The sequence below is a fragment of the Xyrauchen texanus genome, chromosome 37, assembly GCF_025860055.1.
Source record: "Xyrauchen texanus isolate HMW12.3.18 chromosome 37, RBS_HiC_50CHRs, whole genome shotgun sequence".
NCBI classification, from domain to species: Eukaryota; Metazoa; Chordata; class Actinopteri; order Cypriniformes; family Catostomidae; genus Xyrauchen; species Xyrauchen texanus.
The window spans coordinates 34719582-34741897 of NC_068312.1; the positions used below are offsets into that span (position 1 = coordinate 34719582).

A 22316-nucleotide genomic window follows, 5' to 3' on the forward strand; every position below is an offset into this window, starting at 1 on the left:
GATTAATTGTCATACGTTTGTCATAGGTGTATGTGTGCTTCATAAACCTTAAGTCATTTATTTATATTTAACTTTACAGGCTTATAAAAACACACACATATATACATACATACACACACATATATATAATAAGGGGGAAATGTTAATATAAAAATATTTCAAAATACTTAAATATCTGTCTCTCTCTTTTTGGTCAACTTTAGTCTTAGACCATTTTGCATTTATACGGTTGTTGTTGGAACTTAGCCAACATGATTATATTAGATTATGTGTTATATTATATTATTCTGTAATATGCAAAATAATAGTAAAATATTTCTGTACAAAAATCTCACATAAACGCTTACACAAGCCCTTATTTCACATGAAGACTTTTGAGTCAGGGCTCCTCTGTCACTACACATCATTAACATGGTGTATGAACTAGTGTTGGGTTCGAGTCCACCTTAGTCGAGTCTGAGTCAAGTCAGAGTCTTTAAACAATCGAGTCAGAGTCCATAACAGGCCGAGTCGGAATGAATCGGAATTAAAATTGTAACTTTAAACTGAACATCAATATTCTACGCTTATTTTAAAGTTCACTACAAAAAAACACAGTTTGTCAATATAAAATTAAATTTTACATCTCTATTGCCTTTCATATATATATATTTAATGATTAGTTTCCTGCTGAACAAACTTCAAAGTGGTTTCAGAATGAAAGCATATGCTTTAGGTGTATGAAGACAAAACTGTCCTTCAACACTCTTCTTATTGCGTTCTGCTGACTTTTCAATTATTTGTTGCTTTTTCCCCTCCACTCAAACATAGACTAAAGAAAGTGAAAGCTGCGTTAGTCATTACAACCAAGGTTATTATGTTTTGAATTTTAAATTAGTTTTTATTTCTACTTCATTTTCAATTTGTCAGTTCAATTTAATTCTCATATAGGCTTTTAGTTTTATTTAAAACTATCCCTATCTAAAGAAATAATAGTCTTTCCTGAGATTTCTTTCTGAATCTTTTTTTCTCTATCTGCTGACTGATTTGGGAAAATACAGTACATACAAATGAGTCAACACAGTAGTAATTAGCACTTGCTGAGATGTTCCGTCTCACGATTTGACTGTAAATAATACATCCAAAAACACTGTTAAAGCCCGCTGCTAATATTAGGGCCATGTCATCACGGACATGATTTAATCGAGTTAATTTGCGGGAAACTGCACAATGCAGTAAAAAAAAGACGGGCATAAGTTTAGCTTCATACACAAACCCTGTCATCGAACAATACATTTATTTTATAGTCTAATATAACTAAATTATAAACAAAACATTTCACTGCCCAAAATATCCTCATATTTTATTGTGCATGGTTGAATGTTGTGAATGGTGGACAAATGCTGTAAACGAATGTATTGTAAGCAGCTCGTCAATGCTTTGAAAATAGTCAATCAATTATAAATAGGTGCTGTTTATCAGTTTATTGTTGCTGTCTGCTTAAGCAATGACGCTTTTTCCTCCAACTAATTAAAAAGTTACAGTTGACAACACTGTGTGGACCACGAGAGACTACAGAAGCCTGCATATGTAGATACATTTAAAGACTTAATAACCAATATTAATACTATGTTTATTTCAATATGCTGTTTTTAGTAAACTATGAGAGACATGATTTGGGTGACTTGACTCAATGAAATTTTTAACCACGATGCGAGCACCGTCTTGGCTGCACAAAAGCCACAATTTTACAATGTTCCAGTTGTCAGGTCCCATGTCGTGTGAAACTGCCTTTTTTAGTTTCTATTACAATAGATACATACCCGTCATGCTTTTGTAGTGCCAGCAATACAGTAGTCTCTGTAGTAATATTCAAGCATACTGTTTGACTGATGAGTGTCCCTGCGCAAGTGCGTATGTGTGTGTGAGTGTGTTTGCTTAAACAGTGAAACAACTCTGGCTACGTCTAGGACTTCTGGGGCTATTACAGCTGAATGCAGACAGAGATGCATTCAATAATTTCAGTTTTGTTATTCATTTATCATAATTTATCATGCATTAAAAATGCACGAGTCCAAACCAAAGTACCACAACTCTAGTATGAACACACAATTGTTAAATTGAAGTGAAAAGGAAGTGCTTTGCATTCACTAAAATCCTTGTTTATATTTCCGAAGGGAGTTTAGCGTGAACCTCCGCAGATAGCGCGTGCTTTACAGTGCTTCAAGCCCGGTTCAGAAGTGGTTCATCTTTACGTGTGGTCTGTGGTGTGGCTCAAAGACACGGTCGGAATTCAATTGTATGAGACACTCAAATGCGCCTTTCATTCCCTTATTTGGACAATAATATGTGATTGGAATTTAAAGTACACAATAATCATGTTTTTATAAAAATAAAGGCCTAAATACACAAGAAACAATGCCATTGGCATCAGTAACATCAAACCTGGTGCGCAGTGTTGGCGCTCTATTTTTTAATCTGAACATGGACACGAATAGCATTTTGGAGCTTCTGCAGATTTTCAGTGAATAACCAATTAAATTTTAATTTGTTCATCACATAAAGCTATCATATGGCTTTAGAAGACATGGAATATAGTGCACAAGTCATATGGACTACTTACAGTATATGGCATTTTATGGTAGGGCTGGGTGGCACGGCGCTCTCCTTTCTATTTGCCTTTAATAACAGCTAAACATAAAACATAACAGTTCAAGCAAAAGCAAGAACTCCTCTTGCGACAGCTCATGTTTTTCAGGTTCGTCACGGTTTGAAAAGTGATCTTCAAATACAATGTCTCAAGTTTAGTGGCCTTGAAGGGTAGGTCTCATATATACAAGGAGTTTCTCAATGTTTCCTGATACAAAAGAGATCAAATTAAATACATTTTTACCTACAAAATTTTAATTTTTTTTTTTGCCATCCAATTTTATCAGCAAGGTCACATTATAATGACTCAGTAAAACCTTGTAATGACAAATAATGTAACCAATTATCTGAAATCTGAGCAAACCGAAATCGGTTTTGATAAAATATTACCCTGCTTAGAGTGGTTTGCTCATTACTGGCAAGATAATGCTTAATAACAGATTATAATTTTTTTGTTTGCTTTTTTAAAATTACCCCTAATGACGGTAAACAAGTCTTTAAAAGTCTTTTTTTTTTCATGCTGATTTTTCCAATTATTCTTCCTCGATGGGTGATGGGTGTTTAGAGTTTAAAGGGATAGTTCATAGGCCTGTCACAATAATTACATTATCGACTTATCGTATGATATATGGACAAGACCTCGATATTTTTTGCTGACCTCGATATTGCCCATTGTGTTTACATGCGTAAAATGTCACCAACATTTTAGCCAGTCGCGCTGCATCTGTGCTCTCGTCCACTCTGTGTAAGAGGCGGGGCTTATGCAGCTCACACACTCTAGAGAGAACAATAGCCTTATTCACCATTCATTTTAATTGCACAGAAAATAATGCAATGAAAGTGAATGGTGATTGATGCAAACACACACACACACACACACACACACACACACAAGCTGCTAGACTGTCCCGGAATGTGTGTGCCTCGCTTTGTGTCCAGAAGGTTTTTCACCACAGTGAAAATGTTTTTGAAAGTCTAAACACCAACAAACATGGATTGAGGCAGAATATTTCATTAGATAAAAACATGTTGTGAATTTTGGACTTAACCACGCTCTGGAGTTATAGGAGATGTTTGGACAACACGAATCGGAAACAATCCTATGCAGCCACCACTGGAATCAAAATCCACAAATAAACGAATCTGTTGTATTATTAGATACAACCTTAGACATGTATGAAACACATATAGGCCTAACCCAAAATGGCCCAAACAGTTAATAAAAATATGAACATTCGCTAAACTGTGGGAAAACAAACTGATTTAGAAAGCAATATTTGTTTTACAGCGAGCAAAAATATCATGCTGTAAAACTATAATGAAAATATTATGCTCTAAAATCATTATGAACAAATTCTCCTAAAAGTGGGCTCACTTGAACAAGGCATCTGGATGTTTTGGGGCAAATGCCGCACATCATTCACTGACGCTTGTGGATCGATTACTCAGTCAACACAGGTACTCTCTACCTTCCATGTGCAGCTCCCACACACTACCTTTTGACATTTGTCACAAGTGTCCTTAGTTTTGTTTTTCTGCAGTTTCTCCACACTTGGCACTGCCTTCTCTCCATCTGCAGCTGCTCCTGCCTAGGTCCTTGCACCATCAGCTGTGTGGCTTTTGCTCTCATATGGCCGTAGCGAAGTTCATTTGCCAGTCGCATTATGAAGTTCCTCAGTGACATTCTCTCATTTGTGCATTTCTTGAACAGGATGGAAGCATTTATCGCAGCCAGGTCAAGGATATTATAAAACACGGCCACTGGCCACCTACATGTGGGTGCTTTCACAGAGTATTTACTCGCCATTTGATCTAGCACATCTACTCTGAACTTGGTTCTGTTTTAGTATGTGACTGTTTCTGGTTTAGCCTTTTGGCCACTTGTGATGGCAACAGCTGTGTGGACAGTGATTTCCTTCTTTTGCACTGATAGACTGTGAGCTTTGCATTGTCACTTCTCAGCACCTCCATGGTGAACAGCGCCCTTTGTTCCTTTATGTAGCAAACGCTGAAATTTGTGCGGACAAAATGACCGTTATGGCCATTCAAGGTAGAAATACTCAACTCTTTTTTGTTTTGAAATTTTTATAAAATAACAATGTTAGAATAAAATATACACACATTTAAGAAAAGTCATGGTCCTATGGTTATATGGGTTTTATTTCAACAAAGTTATTACATTGCAAAACTTAAAAACAGTCAAAATGACCGCCGTGGTAATTGCAGGTTTACTCCCAATAAAAGATGATTTAATGAACTGGTTCAAGATCATCCAATAAATGGTCAGTAACAGGTTACAGTGAGTCATACCTTGTGCAGCTTTCCGCTTTTGTCTCCTAGCAGTACGACAGTGTGGCCGACCTCAGTTGCCGTGGTGATGGCAGTGATGGGTGGAGCCCAGGTGAAAGCAGGCGTGGCCTCAAGAGGAATGGCACTTGCGATGGGGCTGGGTGTGTGTTCCCCTCCACATGGGTACTCCGTCAAAGAATCCTACACGATACCAGAAACATCATATTACATCTGTCATGTAAATGCATTAGTTACGCACAGCTCATAAGTTTAACATATAGACAGGAAAATTGATTGAAAATGGTCAGGAAATTACTTAACTTGTTGGTATTTTACTTAGTTAGTCATGTGTTACCAGACAGCATAAAGTTTGGCTTATTTTGGCAAAGAACCAACCACTACTCATTTTGTTTCTGTGTGGCATTTAGGGCTTGGTTTATCTAAAATATCAAGAATAATTTTACAGAAAATGAGAGATAGCATTTAGAATTGAAATAATAAGTACAGATTGCTTCACAGACATAATTCGGAAAACAAAGCTGAATATACAGTTCTGATTGTGGATATCTAATTAATTTCAAAACTTTGTCAAGATTAAGCAGTGATCAGATATAGCGCTCACTGTTTCAACCAGGTAACCTGGCAATAAGCATCAGACGGTCACTGAACCGACGGTGGGCGTGCTGCTGTCTGAGGCGGCTACATTTTAGTGCTCCGAAAACTCATTTTCTGCTGATTTTTATTGACAGAAACAGTAGAAAGGACAATATTGAAGAGAATGCCGGGGAATGGGATCAGTATGACATGGACCGGATTCAAACCCACATGAACACACACACACACACACACGCACGCACACACGCACACACGCACGACTCAACTGTTCTTATGCACTTTGTGAGACTCAGAATAGAAACCAGCAGTAGTGTTCTCTATTGAATCTCTGTAATTACATGCAAGTTTCCAAAACTTTTACTTTGAATTCGGTCAAATGGAAGATAAGCAGTTGAGGAATTAATGAATGTTAAATGTTTTGGAAATAATGAGGTGCAAGCAATGTGCTAATCACACAGACAGACAGCTGTGTACCCTCACATAGTTACAAGAGACACAAACCCTGAGAGAGAATGCGTTATAAACAATTAATATCCAAAATACATGTTGAATATAAAAAGGGTTGGTTTACTGAAAAATGCAAATTCTGTCATTTGTACACCCTTTACACTTTCTTTCTTCTCTGAAGTAGATATTAAGCTGAGTGTTTGCCTCAAACATTCATTTTCATTGTATAGAAAAGAAGAAGCAATGAAAGTGAATGGTGACTGAGGAAAGAAAGTCATATGGGCTTGGAACAAGGGAAGTAATGACTGAATATGTGAACTATCCCTTAAGTCTGAACTATAAAAACTGGGAAAGAGCTTCCAAAGTCTTTCAAATATTAGCATTTGGAAAGAATCAGTGTACTTAAAAATCAATTCTTTGCTTAGCTGCTTTTATTATGGTGTCTGTCAAGCACAACCCATCATCTATGAATGCCTAGGAGTGATTTTTAGATGCACTCTCACTGGAGCCAGGGGTCTGTGTGTTTTGACCTAATGCTATTCTGGAACTGCAGCTGTCATAGGACGGACAGACACAATAATACCTCTAACCTACCGAGGGGAGTGGCCGCACAGCAGAACGGAGGTGCACAACTGAACTTAAAGTAGGTCACTCTCTGACACACACACACACACACACACACACACACACACACACACACACCAACGTGATCCATTTTGCATACTTCCTATGAATGACTGAGATGGTTATGACTGTTAAAGTTGCAGGAAAAGTACATAATGGCATTAACATTAACAAATCAATAAAAAATCCTGTTTACTTTCTTAATACACATTCCTGTCCTTATTTTGAATGATTCATCAATACACAATGAATAATCTTTCATCAAGATGTAATAACTTGATTTGGTCTCAGAAAGAAATTCTCTCTTTGAAATGAGCCCTAGCCTTATTATTTTGTTTAACCCCTTCTCTCTAACAAACTGTCATATAGTTGTCACAATCCACAAGCAACTTGGGAAATCAACAATCATTGATATTTTTTCATTACTGATATTATTCAACTACCAAATCATCAAAGTTTTGGAGCATGCCACCAGGAACATGTATTTAAAGTCAGCATGAAACAATTTTAGCATTCGTGATTCATATTAGTTTTGTAATGAGAAACATAAATCTAAAAGTGCTCTAATAGTAGGTAGAAAAAATATATAATATAAAAAAATATATAAAATCTTTGATTTTAGTTCAATGTCAATATAAAAGCCAATTATTTACACTTTGTCTTTATAATATAATTTTGTATGTCTTTATCACACAGCAATAATGCCTCCTTATACAGTACTTAAAAATATATAGATAGTCCCTTGTAAGAGAATCACCATATTTGGGGGTCTTTGGCATCAAAAAGCTTAAAAACTCCCTTTACTAAACCCATTTCCTGGCTGCATCAGGTGATTATGAAGGAAGTGATCTAGTTTTGTTTTGTTTCAGACTGAGTTGTTGCTGTTGTAAAAACTATAATTAGTACTGACATGATTAGCCGCGTTTCCACCGTCGGGCCAAATGAAGGCGTGCTAGTGCATGCCAAGGCCATTTGCGTTCCCACTGTCACTTCCGGGACTTATCATGCCTCCTCGGGACATATTTGGGGCCAATAGCCTCTGGTCTGCTGATTACCCTTGGGCCAAAGAAAGATAACTGGGGATTGAGGCTCGGTCAAAGTCAACGGCGGAGTTTAGCGAGACACTGCGTTTCATTCGAGTTGGATGTGAGATATTCCTACTTGAATTCTCAAAACTCCAACCATAAAGGAATTCAATTGCCAGATGCTTGGAAAATGAGGTTTAAACAACCAAAACTGCAACACTCCCATAAGCATAACAGGGGTTTGACTGTTTCCTAGCAACCCAACTGAAAAACAGTGCTGTTACGCTAGCATTAGTGCTACAGGTTTATCACTAACTTTGTATATCTCTGGGTGTCGACATATTTGTGACGTCACGAACCTGCATCTCAGCAGAAAAAACTGCAGACACATTACAAATCCCTTAAGATGCACAATGGACACAGCGGTGCCCAAAGGAAGAACGTTCCATGGCTCGAGTTCATGGACGGTGTGCTGGGACATTGTCCTGCTGTTAGTGGAGAGACCACTAGGGACACCATTGCAGTTAATGTCAATGTGTGTTGTCAATGTTAAATCTGGCTAGCTAGCTAACATTTCCATACAATGTAAATGTATATTTTCTATATAACTAGATAACACGCATGTTTGTTTTGGCTTGTGAAATGGGCGGGGTGTGTGACATTTGCACCAGGATGGCGTATTAAATGGGTTTTAGGGCAATGCTGCGGGGCTTATGGAACGATGGTGGAATGCAGAGTGATTTTGGTCTTGCGGCTCATGGTCCTAGGCTACTGACCCCGGCTGACCAGTTTATAACCCTGGCTCAAATAGTGGAAAATTGGCTATTGTGTCTTCTGGCCTGAAACGTCTTAGGGCCTGGTACTGAGTCCATTTTTTTTTTTGCTGACACGTTAAGGAAGATAAATGGCTTGTGGACACTATTTCATGTTAGCTTTGTCACATATTTCACATACATGCACACAGTGACATGATCAAAAACTGTTGCAATTTGATTGATAGCATCTTAATAATGTGGCTATCCACTAGACTAGAGAAGTTATATTTTAGATGTGGTGAAGCACATAATGAGGGGTGTGGTTGTGGTGTCAGTATTGTGACTTGGAGGTCAGATGTTCAATAGACTTCGGTGTGTGTTGGTCACTGGGGTGGTGAGTTTAGAGAGGATGTGTGTCAGCGGAACTGAAACCAGCTGCAGCGTTAAGCTGGATTTAACCCCCTCCCATGGGCTTTACAGTCACTCACATCATTCCTTTTTATTCCCAAGCTCATACTAAACACACTACCCCATTCCGCACAGCAAAAGACACAAAAATAAAATTACCCAATGAATCCCCTTACCTCCTACTCTCCAATTGTCACTCAAACAAAACCTCTTTGGATTGCACTCTCAGAAATGCTCTTTTGTCACACCTAAACCGAACCATAAACAACAAACTACTGTATTCCAAAAATTACATTCCACTAACAGCTAACATAAAACCCCATTGCCACGTTTGGGTTCGTTAAAATGAAGACAGAAACGTCTAGTTGCAAATTCAGAGTAGAGATGTTAAACCTGCCCTTTGACGTGCAGAAGTTTGGGGCTTTGCTCCAGAGCTAGCGCTGCATGCCATATGGATTAGCATTGGCACAGGCAGCTGGACGCTAATCCGTGTCAGCACTGAGGCAGCTGCCACTCGCCCTGACTTACACCTCCTTCACAAAAAAAATCCTGCTGACCCTGATCTGTCGCCAAGAAACCGCACTGCCCTGCTGTCTTACATGACCCGGTTAATGGGCTGAAATCTTGTGGTTTTCCCTGGCTGTATATTACTACTTATGGCATTTTAGCTGCAGATTTAACTCTCATTAAAACTGCTGCAATCACGCTGCCACTCCTTCCGTTTGCAAGTGGAACGCTTTTTAAAGCCATGCTGTGGTAGGTGGGTATGACTATGGCTGAGACTGGTTATACATAATCAGCTATTGAAGAGCAAGCAACTGCCAATAAGCAGTTTTGGAATTATGCTGTTATGCGGGGGTTCTTCAGAGGTATTCCCTTATTTTTGGTAGTGGAGGTGGGCGAAATGTGTTTAACGTCGGCCTGAACAAAAAACTGGCAAAATATGACATGGGCATCAAAGAACATTTGAGAACAAGATGATGAATTTCAAGGGGTTCTAATCCTCTTTGAGAAAAGATTGTCTTACCTGTGGGAGTTTCAAGCAACTGGAGGACACTTCGTACTCGATATAAGCCTTCTCCTTGCTATTGCTATCTTTGCCCTCCTGGGTGTAACACAGCAGCTGGGCACCATGCAGAGCTTTATCCAGCTCTTCCACCTTGTACACACAAAGAGCTGACCTGTCTGTGGGCGTAGGGGTTGACGCTTGCCCCATGGCCATGGCCACAAACAGCACAGGTTGTTCACGATGCATGCCAAGCACGGCTGCCTGTGCCAGATTGTATCTCCCACCGCAGGAGAGCGACACTTCAACATAAGAGTAGAAATTGTGGTCGCCCGCACAGAGTCTTGAAACATATGTACGGTACTCTCGTTTACCCCACACGTCGCGCCGAGAGAAAACGAAGTAGACGTAATTGTTGTGGCGAAGAGCTTTCACAAAGTGGTTGTTGTATTCAGAGTAGCTACCGACAACCAGCTTACCAAATTCTTCGTGGGAGAATGCTGGTGCAGAGTGTTGGCCAATTGGGGCTAAACGCCGCATAGTGATTGGTGGAATACCACCGGGTCCTTTACTGGTGTAACCTCGCCCGACTAGCATAAGCAATACTCCTTTCTGCTCCACCACCACACCCACTGTGGACACACGAGGGTCGTTTGCAGCCACATACTGAGTGTCCACAGGGTTGTCTGTCTTGTACAGGATCTGTGAGACATTCTCCAGACTCCGCTTCTCACAGATGCCCTGCAGGACTGTCCCACACACTATCAGGCTAAGTGGATACTCTCCTTCCACTTCTTCTAGCAACAGAAGTTTGTTGGTGTTGTCAGTGGTTTCAGCGTGGGTGCAATCGGTGTGGTCAATAGGGGGAAGGCAGTCCGGGCTGTCCAGTTTGGGCCCGGTTTTGCCCCAGGAGATTAGCTGCAGGTCTGGTGAGAGATGATAGAGCACATTAACTGCCCCCACGTAGATGTGACCCGAGCGGTTGTCAAGCAGGAGGTGATTGAGGGGGGAGCCATTAAGGGAGATGAATGTGGGGGAGCTCTGAGGATGACCGTTGGCCAGAGGCAATACCAGAGGCCACCACAAGATGGCGAGGAGCAGCAACAGGGGAGCAGCAGCTGGCATGGCACCCCTCACCTGCTAAAAAGATAGAGAAAGATTAAGAAAACATAGTAAGGAGGCAGTTGAAAAGATGCATGAAGAAAAGTGAATTCAGAATGGATAAAATTTTGTCATAACAAAGTCAGATAGGTTGCACAGAAAAGTGCAGGCAACATGAATTATAACATGAAAATAATTATGAAGAGCAAGGAGAAGGTGAAGATATGGATAAAGGGAGAAAAACAGTAAGGTTTAGGGTGAAAAATGCAAACAACATAGGAACATTAGAAAACCAATTAAGTCAGAAAGACAGCGGACAATGGTGGAGGCAACATGCATCAAACCCAAAAAGAAAGTAATTGAAAGAGAGGAGGAAGGTGAAGAGGTGAAAAAAGGGGAAAAGACAGCAATGAACAGGTCATGGAAAGTTGAGTTCTACATGCAAAGGAAGGAAGGAAGACAGTGAGAAAGCAAAGTGAGATAAAGTGTTAAATTGGAAATCAGAGAGGGGACATGATTCAGATGGGTACATGGAGGGAAACAGAGAGAAAAAAAGAGATATTTAAAAAGAGAGAGAAAGAAAAGAGAGAAGACAAATGTTAAGTTATCACATACAGTTGCAATCAAAATTATTCAACACCCCCAAGACTGTTAGGTTTTACAAATGAATTTTTAAACATTACATCTATATCAGTTGAGTGACACATTAAAAGTCATAGTGTAAATATATGACCTAATATTTCTAAATAGCAAGAGGTTTAAAAAATACAGCCATAATGTTTCAAACCCTATTGCATGTAGCCGTTTCTTAAATATGTACGGCTACACAAGTAATTGTTTTAAAACAAAATTAAGCCATTTCCCTCCAATGGCACATAAGTTTTACAATTTATGTATTTTTACCAAAAAAAAATATGTCTATGCAAAAAATGCAATTAAATATAAGCGGTCATGAAAGCTAATAGAGGAGATTATTTCATTACACAAGAAAGGCCGTGGTTAAAAGTATATTTCCACTTCAATTTACAATAGACAAAGTTGGCAGCACCATTCATCCATTTTTTAAATATGGTACAACAGCAACCGTCTTGGGTGTGGAAGAAAGCAAAACTTCACTAAGGGAAAAGTTGATTTGAATATTCAACAAGGAATTTGGAAAGACATGTGAAGTCCTGGTAGAAGATTTTATGGATGTATGACGCTAAACTGTAAATGAGTTTTAGACCCATGGGTCAGCAGTACGTCTGGAGTAAGAAAAAAGTTGAAGACAAGAACGACACCATCCCCACATTCAAGCATGGAGGTGGGTCAGTCCTGTTATGGGGGTATTTTGTGGCTGCAGGAATGGCTATCCTGACTATGTGACTGATGCCATGGATTCTTTCAGGTATTAGGCCATTTTGGCAAAAATGTGATGCCTTCAGTGTGTAAATTGAAGCTCTCTGATCACTGGACTTTCCAGAAAGACAATAACACCAAGGATACATCCAAGTTGTCCAAAGTCTGGTTCAAGGATGGGTCGTGGAATGTCCTTGAATGGCCCTATCAGTCCATCATTAAAATCCCATTGCAAATCTTTGTTGGGATATCAAGGAAGCAGTAGCAGCAAAGAAACCAAAAAATATCAATGAGCTGGACGCTTTTGCTCATGAGAAATGTGTACAAATTCTAATAGAGAGGTGTCCGAAGCCTGAGAACAATACCTGAAACATTTATTTGCTGTTATTAAGGGTAATGTATGCTCCACAAATGACTGACTTTGGGGGTTGAATATTTGTGACATGGCATTTGTGGAGAGAATAAGTAATTGTAATTTTAAATTTGGGTAAACTGAACTCTTTGTTCTCAAAATCACTCAAATGTGTTTTAAAAACAAAATGTGTTTACTGAGGTTTTAGTTGATGTGTTTTAATTCACATCACCAGAATGTATTGCAGGTCAGAGGGGTTGAATAATTTTGATTGCAACTGTAAACACCACAGGAGAATACCTACTGGTGCACATCACAGTGCAACACAAAGACTACAGGCTTCAAACACATTCTTTTGTTCTTCAAAGTCCTGCCACCTTCACACAGGCAGCGGAGGATGCTTGACTGAGACTGCCAGCTTTGGTCCAGCACAACAAAAAGAGAAGCAACAACAACAACAACAAAAAAAGCACAAGAATACTAGAGTCTACTTCATAAAAGAGTGTTTGCCAGCGTACGAGCAGCAAACACAAGAACAGCGGCTGATAAAACATACCAAAATGTGCCAGACGCGTACTCCTGTTATTATTAAAATCCCTTGAGGGTGTTTGCGTTGGTCACAGAGTGTCTGACTCTTTTTTACCAACCAATCCTCACTGCCGCTAGATGACATGAGAGATTTGAGCGATCCTTGGAACTATCAAGGTTAGACGGCAAAGAGTAAGAGGAGGAGGCAAAGCAGGGAGAAAAGGAGAGTTTGCACAAAAATAAGAGAAAATGCTGAAAGATAAAAAGTAATAGAGATGTGAAGAAGTTATGTGCTAAATTATGCATTATGCCAGTAGCCTTTCTGATTTTACTGATGAACCAGAGAAAAAAAGTGTGTGTTGACTGCTGATTCACACACACACACACACACACACACGCTTTAATCAACCAGTTGAAAGACCTGAGCAGCAGCTGTTACATTCAGTTATAAACCTATGAATGAAAGGAAGAGAAAATAAACAAAAGATACTTGCCGTTTTAAGCCACACCAATAAAAACTAGATTTTAAAATTTCCTGAAGAAAATGGGAGTGATGATAGCCTGTGCTAACATCCAGCCTTGGCACCACGATACTTAGGGGTTGCTAGGGAACTGCTATGTAATTGGTAAGTGTTCAAAGTTGTTTCAGTGCATTGCTATGGGGTTGCTAAGTTGTTCTGAGCGGTTGTTAGCATGCTGCTATGCAGTTGCAAAGGTGTTATGGGTGGTGGCCAGGTATTATGAAAGGTTTTTGGCACATTTGGTTGACAGGGTGTTGCTATGCAATTGCTAAGGTGTTTAGAATGTTTTTTAGCACAATACAATGTGTTTAATAGAGTGATCTGGGTGGATGCTAGGGCGCTGTGGTTGGTTGTTATGTTTGGTTATGCAATTGCTAAAGTGTTCCAAGTGTTTTGTTTTTTGTTCAATGTTATGTGGTTACAACTGTGTTTAGAGTGGTGTCTATGGCATTGCCATGCAGTTGCTAAGGTGTTCTAAAGGGGTTGCAAGTAGGTTGCTATGCAGTAACTAATGTGCTCTGGGTGGTAGCAAGGACGTTGCTAAAGTGTTGTGGGTGGTTGCCAGGGCATTGTGCTATTGCTAAGCTGTTCTGAATGTTTTTAGCACAATGTTATGGTGTTTACTAGAGTGACCTGGTTAGTTGCTAGACATGCTAAGCGGTTGCTAGGGTGCTGTGGATAGTGTGGTTAAGCAGTTGCTAAGGTATTTTAAATGGTTTTAGCACAATGCTATGTGGTTGCTAGGTTGTTCTGTGCAGTTGCTAAGGCATTGCTAGGTTGTTGTTAACTGGACCTAGAAAACCTAGATAAGGTTTGGTAAGTCTATAAGATTTTGTCACCCCTTTTAATCATACGACTGCATAGAAAAGTAATAACACATCTCAAGTCACATGATTTGAGATTATATTTATGTCTGAGTTACATGCCGAAGTTTTAATACTTATGTATTAGTAGTATTACGATTAGTAGTTTGTTCAAATCCCAATATGAGCAATAGTGATAGTGAGTGATGCTTGCCTTAGCAAGCAAGCACCGCTAACACGTCGTCTAGATAGTGGCTTAACTAAATCAGTACACTGAACTTGACTTAATTTTTGAAGGAGAAAAAGTATCAGAAGAGAGCAAGTATGTAGCAATAAAGTTACAAAGGGAAAAATGAGAAAATTCATCTTTAATTAATATCACAGCAGTGAAGAAGTCTTCAGGGCCTGGTATATGAGAGAGATGAAGACAGAGAGCAAAGGAGAGGACGGGTACCAAAAAGAATCCAGAGAAGCAAGAGTCTATCAGTATGCATAACATTTTACCTTGTCTACACCTTCAAAGGGATGGTGAGCAAGAAACGGACAGTCTGACATGCTGGCAAGATTATCCACTTCTTTTCAATTAAGCTTCAGATTGAAGAGTTCACTCGGCACCTTGTTTATGAGGGCTGAAAGCAGAGTAGGGCTGCTACTTTTGTATCACTAGCGTACAGACTTGTGTTATCTGTGTTTAATGAACACGATCAAAAGGAATAGGACCAGACAGACTTCTGGCCGTCAGTTGGTCTTTCATCTTTATCCTCAGTCACAAACTGCTTTGTCAAGGACTGGCACAACAGGAAATGATAAATGATGCTGACTTGCTTCGATTCTAGAACACTTTCCTGTAAAAAAACCTTTTAAGATCTTTTAATTTCGTATATACGTAAGAGTTTGACGTAGGCTGCATGAACATACTCTAACTTTCAGAACTCAAAACTCCCTCCACGGGCCACAAAGTCTGTATCTAAACTAAGCTGCCAAAACGTTTGCAAATTAACATATAATGCATGGTTTGCAAATTAACATATAATGTCCCACGATTATACATCAATGCCAATTCAGTATCCAGAAAAGTGGCCTGCCATGATGTACAATATTGTGAACTATGCCAGAATAAAGAGGCGGGCCAATCATAACAGATGTCATTTGCAAGTCCTAAAGGCTTAAAGGCACAGCAGCAAGAACAGCCCATTCAAGTTTAAGGATCTGAGGCCACATCCACACTAATCTGTTTTAGTTTTCTAACATCATCATTTTCCAAAGTAACCTGTTATGGAGAACATTTTCAAAATTCAAATTTTCAGTGGAGGAAAACGACGTCCTATTGTGGATGAGAGATGTAAACATCATTGTAAGCTAAATGAATGTGGACATGGCCCGAGAAAGGGTGGAAAATGGTCATGTCAAGCTGCGTTCACACTGCCAGTGGCTGGCGGTTAGGTCGCTAGTGGGCGTTCCCGCTACTGGTTGCCTAGTAACATTTATAAATGACATTCACGGATGCCATTCCATTGCTGTTGACACCGAATCAGTTTTCTTGCCACTAAAAACAAACATTTTGGAGGGAAAAGACTAAATGTAAATGGAATCAGTACATAAAATGCTTTATATCAAAGATGAACGAGAAACAAGGCGCGCTCTTTGCCATAGCGGCTGTTTATCTGTGGCGAAAACGTAAACGTCCGTCTGTCTGGTCCACAAAACCATCTCGGATCTCAATATCGGAGTCAGCAAGGTGAGTACCACCATCTGGTGCAGGAGCTGCGGCTGGATGAAGTCCGGTTCCAGCAGTACTTCAGTCTTGACAGGACCCAGTTTGATGAGCTGCTGCAGAGGGTGGGTCCCCTGATTACTGCAGGAGCTGAGAGAGAGAGAAGGATCACGTGAGCTCTACCGTTTTCTCTCGTATTGGCTGTCGCTCCCGTAAGTCGCTCTTCTTTTGAATAAAGTTGAAGAAACTTGTCTCAACTTTGTAGCTGGACACGCCCACATCTGGTCGCCAATGGTCGCGACAGCTCGTGTCGCTGGACGTCGCTGTACGCTCATTGAAAATGAATGGGAGGGTGTCGCTGGCAGTGTGAACGCAGCTTAAGGGGGCGTGCACACCGAACGTGTTCTTGCATTAAAAACAGCTAGACGCAGCACAACGTGAGCCCGCCACGTCCACACAAATAGGTTTTTGCTTCAAAACACATAACTGTGGACGTGGCCTGAGAGAAGGTTGGAAAAAAATATAAGGGGCCATTCACACCGAACCCGTTTTTGCGTTAAAAGCTAGTACAATGAATAGAACAGAAAGCAGGTGTCTCAAGATGCGTTTTTGAAAGATACACGTCTGAAAATCTATGCACTCTCCTGTGTGACATGCTGAAGAAACTATGAAACACAGCGCAACAGTCAAAGATGTCCATCTAATGCATTGTTTTAAATAGAAAAATTTTACAAAATCAGTTGGGTTTGAACGGCCCATTAAAACTAAATGATGAGGCTTGATTAACATTTTAAGTGGGGAAAAAAGTATTTGACTCTTTAAAAGTTAATACTATTATCGGACATATACGTGCTTAAATGCCAGAAGTAAATGACATGAGATTTCACCCCTAGAAAGTTGCATTTAAAGGTGAAGTCTGTAAGTTCCGCATCACCAAACATAATTAATTAAATATTGACTGTTTTGAAACAGGTTGCTCGAATATTCCCCCTCATCTTCCATTGGCTGACCAAATAGCAAAGTCTCGCCATAAAAAACTCGCACCACTGGATGAGCTAATGTTGCTAGAGTATGTAGGGCTAGTCGGGAAGCTTAAACAAACAGAGCAATGTTTTGTTCGTGCAACACAGCCAGTGTTTATACTTTTCTGGGAAATCAACCTACTTAGCCTGACTTAATAGTTGTCTCTGCATAGTAAACTGGGATAGGAGAAAGTATTTCAACATGGAAAAAAGGACACTTCACCAAGCCACATCCTCACCAAAAATGTTACTAAAAATGGCAAACAGAAGTGATACGGAAAGGACCTGATTGAAAATGCTGCTGCTGCTGCTTTTCCAACACAGATACTCCCAACAACAGTAGACGGTGTGATAGCGACACCGTACAAAAGTGCGTTAAAATCGGGCGAGCGGGAGGTCTCTTGCAGTGTCAAAACAAGCAGTTTGAATTTAGGAGTTGTTGCAGCATCAGCATTCATCTCCATTTTTTTTACTTAAATGTTAATATCGGGGAATCATGGGAGAGAGATAACACACTCCCTATTGAATAAGAGAGAGGAGAAGCTATTGCCTTTGTGATGAGGATGTGGAAAAAACAGAAGCAGAATATATATTGAAGACGAGCTCTTCCTTACACGCACACAAAGAACTGGGATCTGACAATGGCAGGAAATAAATGGAGGCTGGTTTTGCTCAATACTTTTGTAAAACCAGACCAATAGCAATTATAATAAGAGTATATTGCAAATAATATCATGTTTTGGAATATGCAAAAACAACTTAAAATGGAGGCTGCAGCGTTTATCACTCCCAAAACGTGTGACAAATCCAGCGACAAATTGAAGGCCATTTCAATTGCAGGTTGACCCCTTGACTCTGCCTGGAAGCACTCATGCCGTCCCTATCTTCTGTGTGTGTGTGTGTGTGTGTGTGTGTGTGTGTGTGTGTGTGTGTGTGTGTGTGTGTTCACAGTCTCTTCCTTTCAATCTCCGTAACTTACTCTTGAAGACAGCAGCATACTATAAAATGGACATACTGGCAAGGGTTGCTAAGCTCACTCAACACTCATTACCCATAGAAACCGACATGCTAGCAATGATAGTGTGTATGCTTGTCTAATTCTTGACAACAAAGCGTAACTGAACTTTAAACACAACAGCAGACACAAAGCAGTCATACACAGGTTTCCAGACAGATACACACATTTCCACAATTCAAACAAAAATGTGAAGGTCATCACACAAAGCATGTAGCCGGTGCAGTCAGACATAAAGCAAAAAGAGAGTCAGCGTGTATTAAAAAAAAAAAGAGCTTCTGAGGCCATGAATTCTCCATGGGAGTGAGCCAGTAGACAGACTTGCGAACCCCACCCATGCTGTGCGTTTGCACTGTCAGAGGATGGAATTACTTCTGCAGTCTTTCTCTTCATGTTTGACAAAAAGGTTTCTCATAATTTAAAGTACAGCATCTGAATTGGCAGAAATATTATAGTCTGGGTACAACTTTTAAATGTGGTCTAATCAGGGTCGTTGCCACCATATACTATGACAGAATATGTTCCCACCCAATGCCCATCCCGGGACTCAAGTCAGAACAGTGGTTGATCATTGTGGGTTTGTCAATAACCAATTCTCAAAATCTTACAGAATAGGTGAATATTTTGTGTGAACATCATAACATCTAACTGACATTTATCATAAAAATCAGCATGTTTTCATTCCTGCAAACGCTTGATAAAAAGCAAGTCTTGACAGGACATTTTCTTTGCAATTTAATTTACTTTTTCATAAGTTCAAGGTGTGACCCAAGTAGTGGTCAACCACAGTAAGGATTTGTTTCAATGGCCGATGTAATACTAATAAATAGAGAGCAGGTTGGTTGACAGCCAATTTGATGGCAATAAAAATTGGATATAGGCTTATACAAGTTAATAATAGCAAATGAGAAGTATAAATATGTGATTTAATTAAATCAACACCTTTTACAGAATATTTACTTGTAATTCACTATAAATATTAGAAAACAGAAAGATAAAGTGAATTAATCTTAGAATAGGTGGTCGGTAGATTTTTTAATTGGCATGGTTATCGGCCAATGCAAATAATCTCAAAACGGCCAATCACGGACTGGTCAATATATTGATCTATTTCAGAATATTTACTCGAAATTCACAAGAAATATTCGAAAAAAGAAAAATTTGCATTATCCATAGACTTTGGAACTGACCCATGGTAAAATATTGGGGGGCCTGGGTAGCTCAGTGAGTATTGACACTGACTATCACCCCTGGAGTCACGAGTTTGAATCCAGGGTGTGCCGAGTAACTCCATCCAGGTCTCCTAAGCACCCAAATTGGCCCGGTTGCTGGGGAGGGTATTCACGTGGAGTAACCTCCTTGTGGTTGCGATTAGTGGTTCTCGTTTTCAATTGGGCGTGTGGTAAGTTGTGTGTGGATCGTGGAGAGCAGCATGAGCCTCTACATGCTGGGAGTCTCCGAGGTGTCATGCACAATGAGCCGCGTGATAAGATGCACAGAATGACTGTCTCAAAAGAGAGGCAAATGAGACTTGTCCTCCGCACCACCACAAGGACCTACTAAGTAGTGGGAATTGGGCATTCCAAAATTGGGAGAAAAAGGGGGATACAAATAAAACAAATTGCAAAATGTCAATTGATTTATCGGCCTGATCTTTTAGTTTAGATCAGCGTTTCTCAACGGGGGCAGTATCGCCCCCTAGGGGGCGTTTGGACAGTGTTGGGGGGCGGTGTGAACGAGGCAGCAGAGAGGGGGGCGCTCAGGCACAAATGGGGGCGTTACTCAGAGGTACTCAACAGGCGGCCTGCGCAAAAATCTTTTCAGCTCTTCTCCTTAGCCTATGTCTTCGTCTTGCTCGGATTACTGCTGCCACTTCACCAGGAGGATATGCCAGGAGAGCCGCTTCCTAAGTTACACATGCTTTTAAGAGGCGGAGAATTTTCAGCGCAAAATAGAGGAGTGCTTTCACCGGCTTTTTCTGTACATAACGCGGAATACATAATTAGGCGCATAATTAGTGCTCAGGGCTCACACTAATGACCGTAATTAATAAAAAAAAAAAAGTGGCTGTTTTTGACATCGTTTTTCTTGGTTCAGTTCAGGTGGCCGAGCTGTTGTCGATCTTTGTTAGTCATTTGAAATCAAATGACCGTTTGTAGGCTATTCAAATTTGAAGCCTAGTATATATTGCCTAATTGAGTGCGCGAACGACCGCTGCTTTTTCATTGGCCATTTAGGTTAGTTACGCTATTGTTCACGTGATTGGTTCATCTTAAAAAAATGTGTGTGTGAGCGTTAAGAGGATCATGAAGAGGTCAGGGGGGCGTTTGTTCAAAAAAGGTTGAGAACCACTGGTTTAGATGTTTGCACCACATTTTATGTCTGATCATATGCCACACAAAGAGGGCTCAGATAAGGTGGGACATCACAGCGGGTAGGGTGCAGAGAGATTGTGCCATGCTGTCAACATCATCTTTTCACTACGTACCTGAAAAAACATCTCTCTTATCCAGAATGTCTGAATTGACAGACCTATATAGTCTGCAGTCTTTCATTGTGATTAAATTAATGCTGATTTTTTTATCAATTCTGCATGTAGGGACACACTGTAAATTAATGACAGCTAATTATTCCATTCTTGCAAAATGGCTTAACATTTGTGCTTAATTGCAATCAATTTTCCTCAAGATCAAGGCGTGGATCTCTAAGGTAAGATGGCTTTCATTACATTTGCGTCTGTTGCACAAAGAGTGCACACTTAGGGTGGGCTGCCACAGCAGATGGGGGCAGGTGAGATTGTGTCATGCTACGGCAAGTGTCAGGGTGAAGAATTTCAGTGGAAATGAACCTGGAAAAGACAAAGTGCCTTGCAACACGTTTTACCATCTCTTAGAGACGGGCACATTGAGGAGACACCAGCGATTATTACAGCGCTCACGTTGGCGCTTTGAACGCACACTGAAAGTGAGAGTGACTGGGATTTGCAAGTCTCTTTGATGCCAGGCATGAAAGTGTCAGCACACCCAGTGTAAGTGTGTGTGTATATATGTGTAACGGAGAGAGAGAGAGAGAGAGAGAGAGAGAGAGAGAGAGAGAGAGAACGCCTGGGGTGTGTGGGGGGGCAAGTTCTCATTTCCATACTCTACGCCCAAGTGAGGGGGGTGATACTTTGGGAAATATGGAAACAGAGAAGAGTGGGTAGAGAGTGAAGGTGGGGGAAGTTAAAAAAAAAGAAAGAAAGAAAGAAAGAAAGAAAGAAAGAAAGAAAGAAAGAAAGAAAAAAACAAAGAGCATCCAGATGTTTGAAGAACGGAAACCGCAAGCGAAGGGGAGTGTGATAAAATACAGCGATTAGCAATGTAACCTCTTGCATATTTCATCAGAGACAGTTGTTGGGTACTCAGATTTGTAATATTTTCTACAAGACTCTCGGTTTCGCATTTACTGAATCTTCATTTTTGTTAAACTCCCACCCTACACGTCAACTCAACTATCTTTATGTCGCTGTTGCAATCTGTCCTCCGTTTTCTCCAAAGCCACTCCTCATCTCTTCTTTATAGTCTCCAACTGAGATCATGAATATTTTGCGCATATTTCACAGACCCTAGATATTTGATATCATCGGGGCGCTACGTTAAGGAGAGTTTGCCAGCGAGCAGAGGTTAGCGGGGTGCTGTGGCGTGCTGTTTGGATCCTGAAGGAATTTCTGGTGGAAAAAAAAATAAAAACACATGGTCGGACGAAGTGAGTCAGGCAACCAATCATTTCCGCCCCCTTATAATTATCACCTCTCCGAACAAACAAATATGATGACATCTCATTTTGATGGTAATGAGCCATAATGGCCACAATGGGAGATATAATTATGTTTGAGAACACTTTATCGCAAGAAAACGACACTGGCTAGTTCTTTGAAAACAAGCTAGAGTTATCATAAACCAACAACAAAAAAAAAAGCTGCCATTTCAGTTTCACGGTGATTTAATTCTGCAGTTCGGGCAGGTTAGAAAGGTGCACATCTATATTCATAAGCTGGATGAGTGCGAGAAATTCATCTACTCTCTGTGAATTTTAAAAACAGTTCTGGAAGCATCAAACCATTTGATGATGATTATTAGGTTTTAC

General features: G+C 40.2%; 1 protein-coding gene across 3 annotated transcripts in view; it reads right to left on the reverse strand.

Annotated features, from left to right (window-relative positions):
• LOC127631025 (plexin-B1-like) overlaps window positions 1-22316 on the reverse strand; it is an 84828-nt gene that overhangs the window by 36279 nt on the left and 26233 nt on the right. For 2 of the 3 annotated variants that reach the window (XM_052108964.1, XM_052108965.1), the window contains exons 2-3: window positions 9819-10934; window positions 4939-5118 (exon numbers count right to left, since the gene is read on the reverse strand). In XM_052108964.1, the coding sequence (XP_051964924.1) occupies window positions 4939-5118; window positions 9819-10922 (1284 nt within the window). In that variant the 5' untranslated portion in view covers window positions 10923-10934. Of the gene's footprint in view, window positions 1-4938; window positions 5119-9818; window positions 10938-22316 lie in introns of all 3 variants that reach the window. The other variant, XM_052108967.1, reaches the window with a different exon arrangement.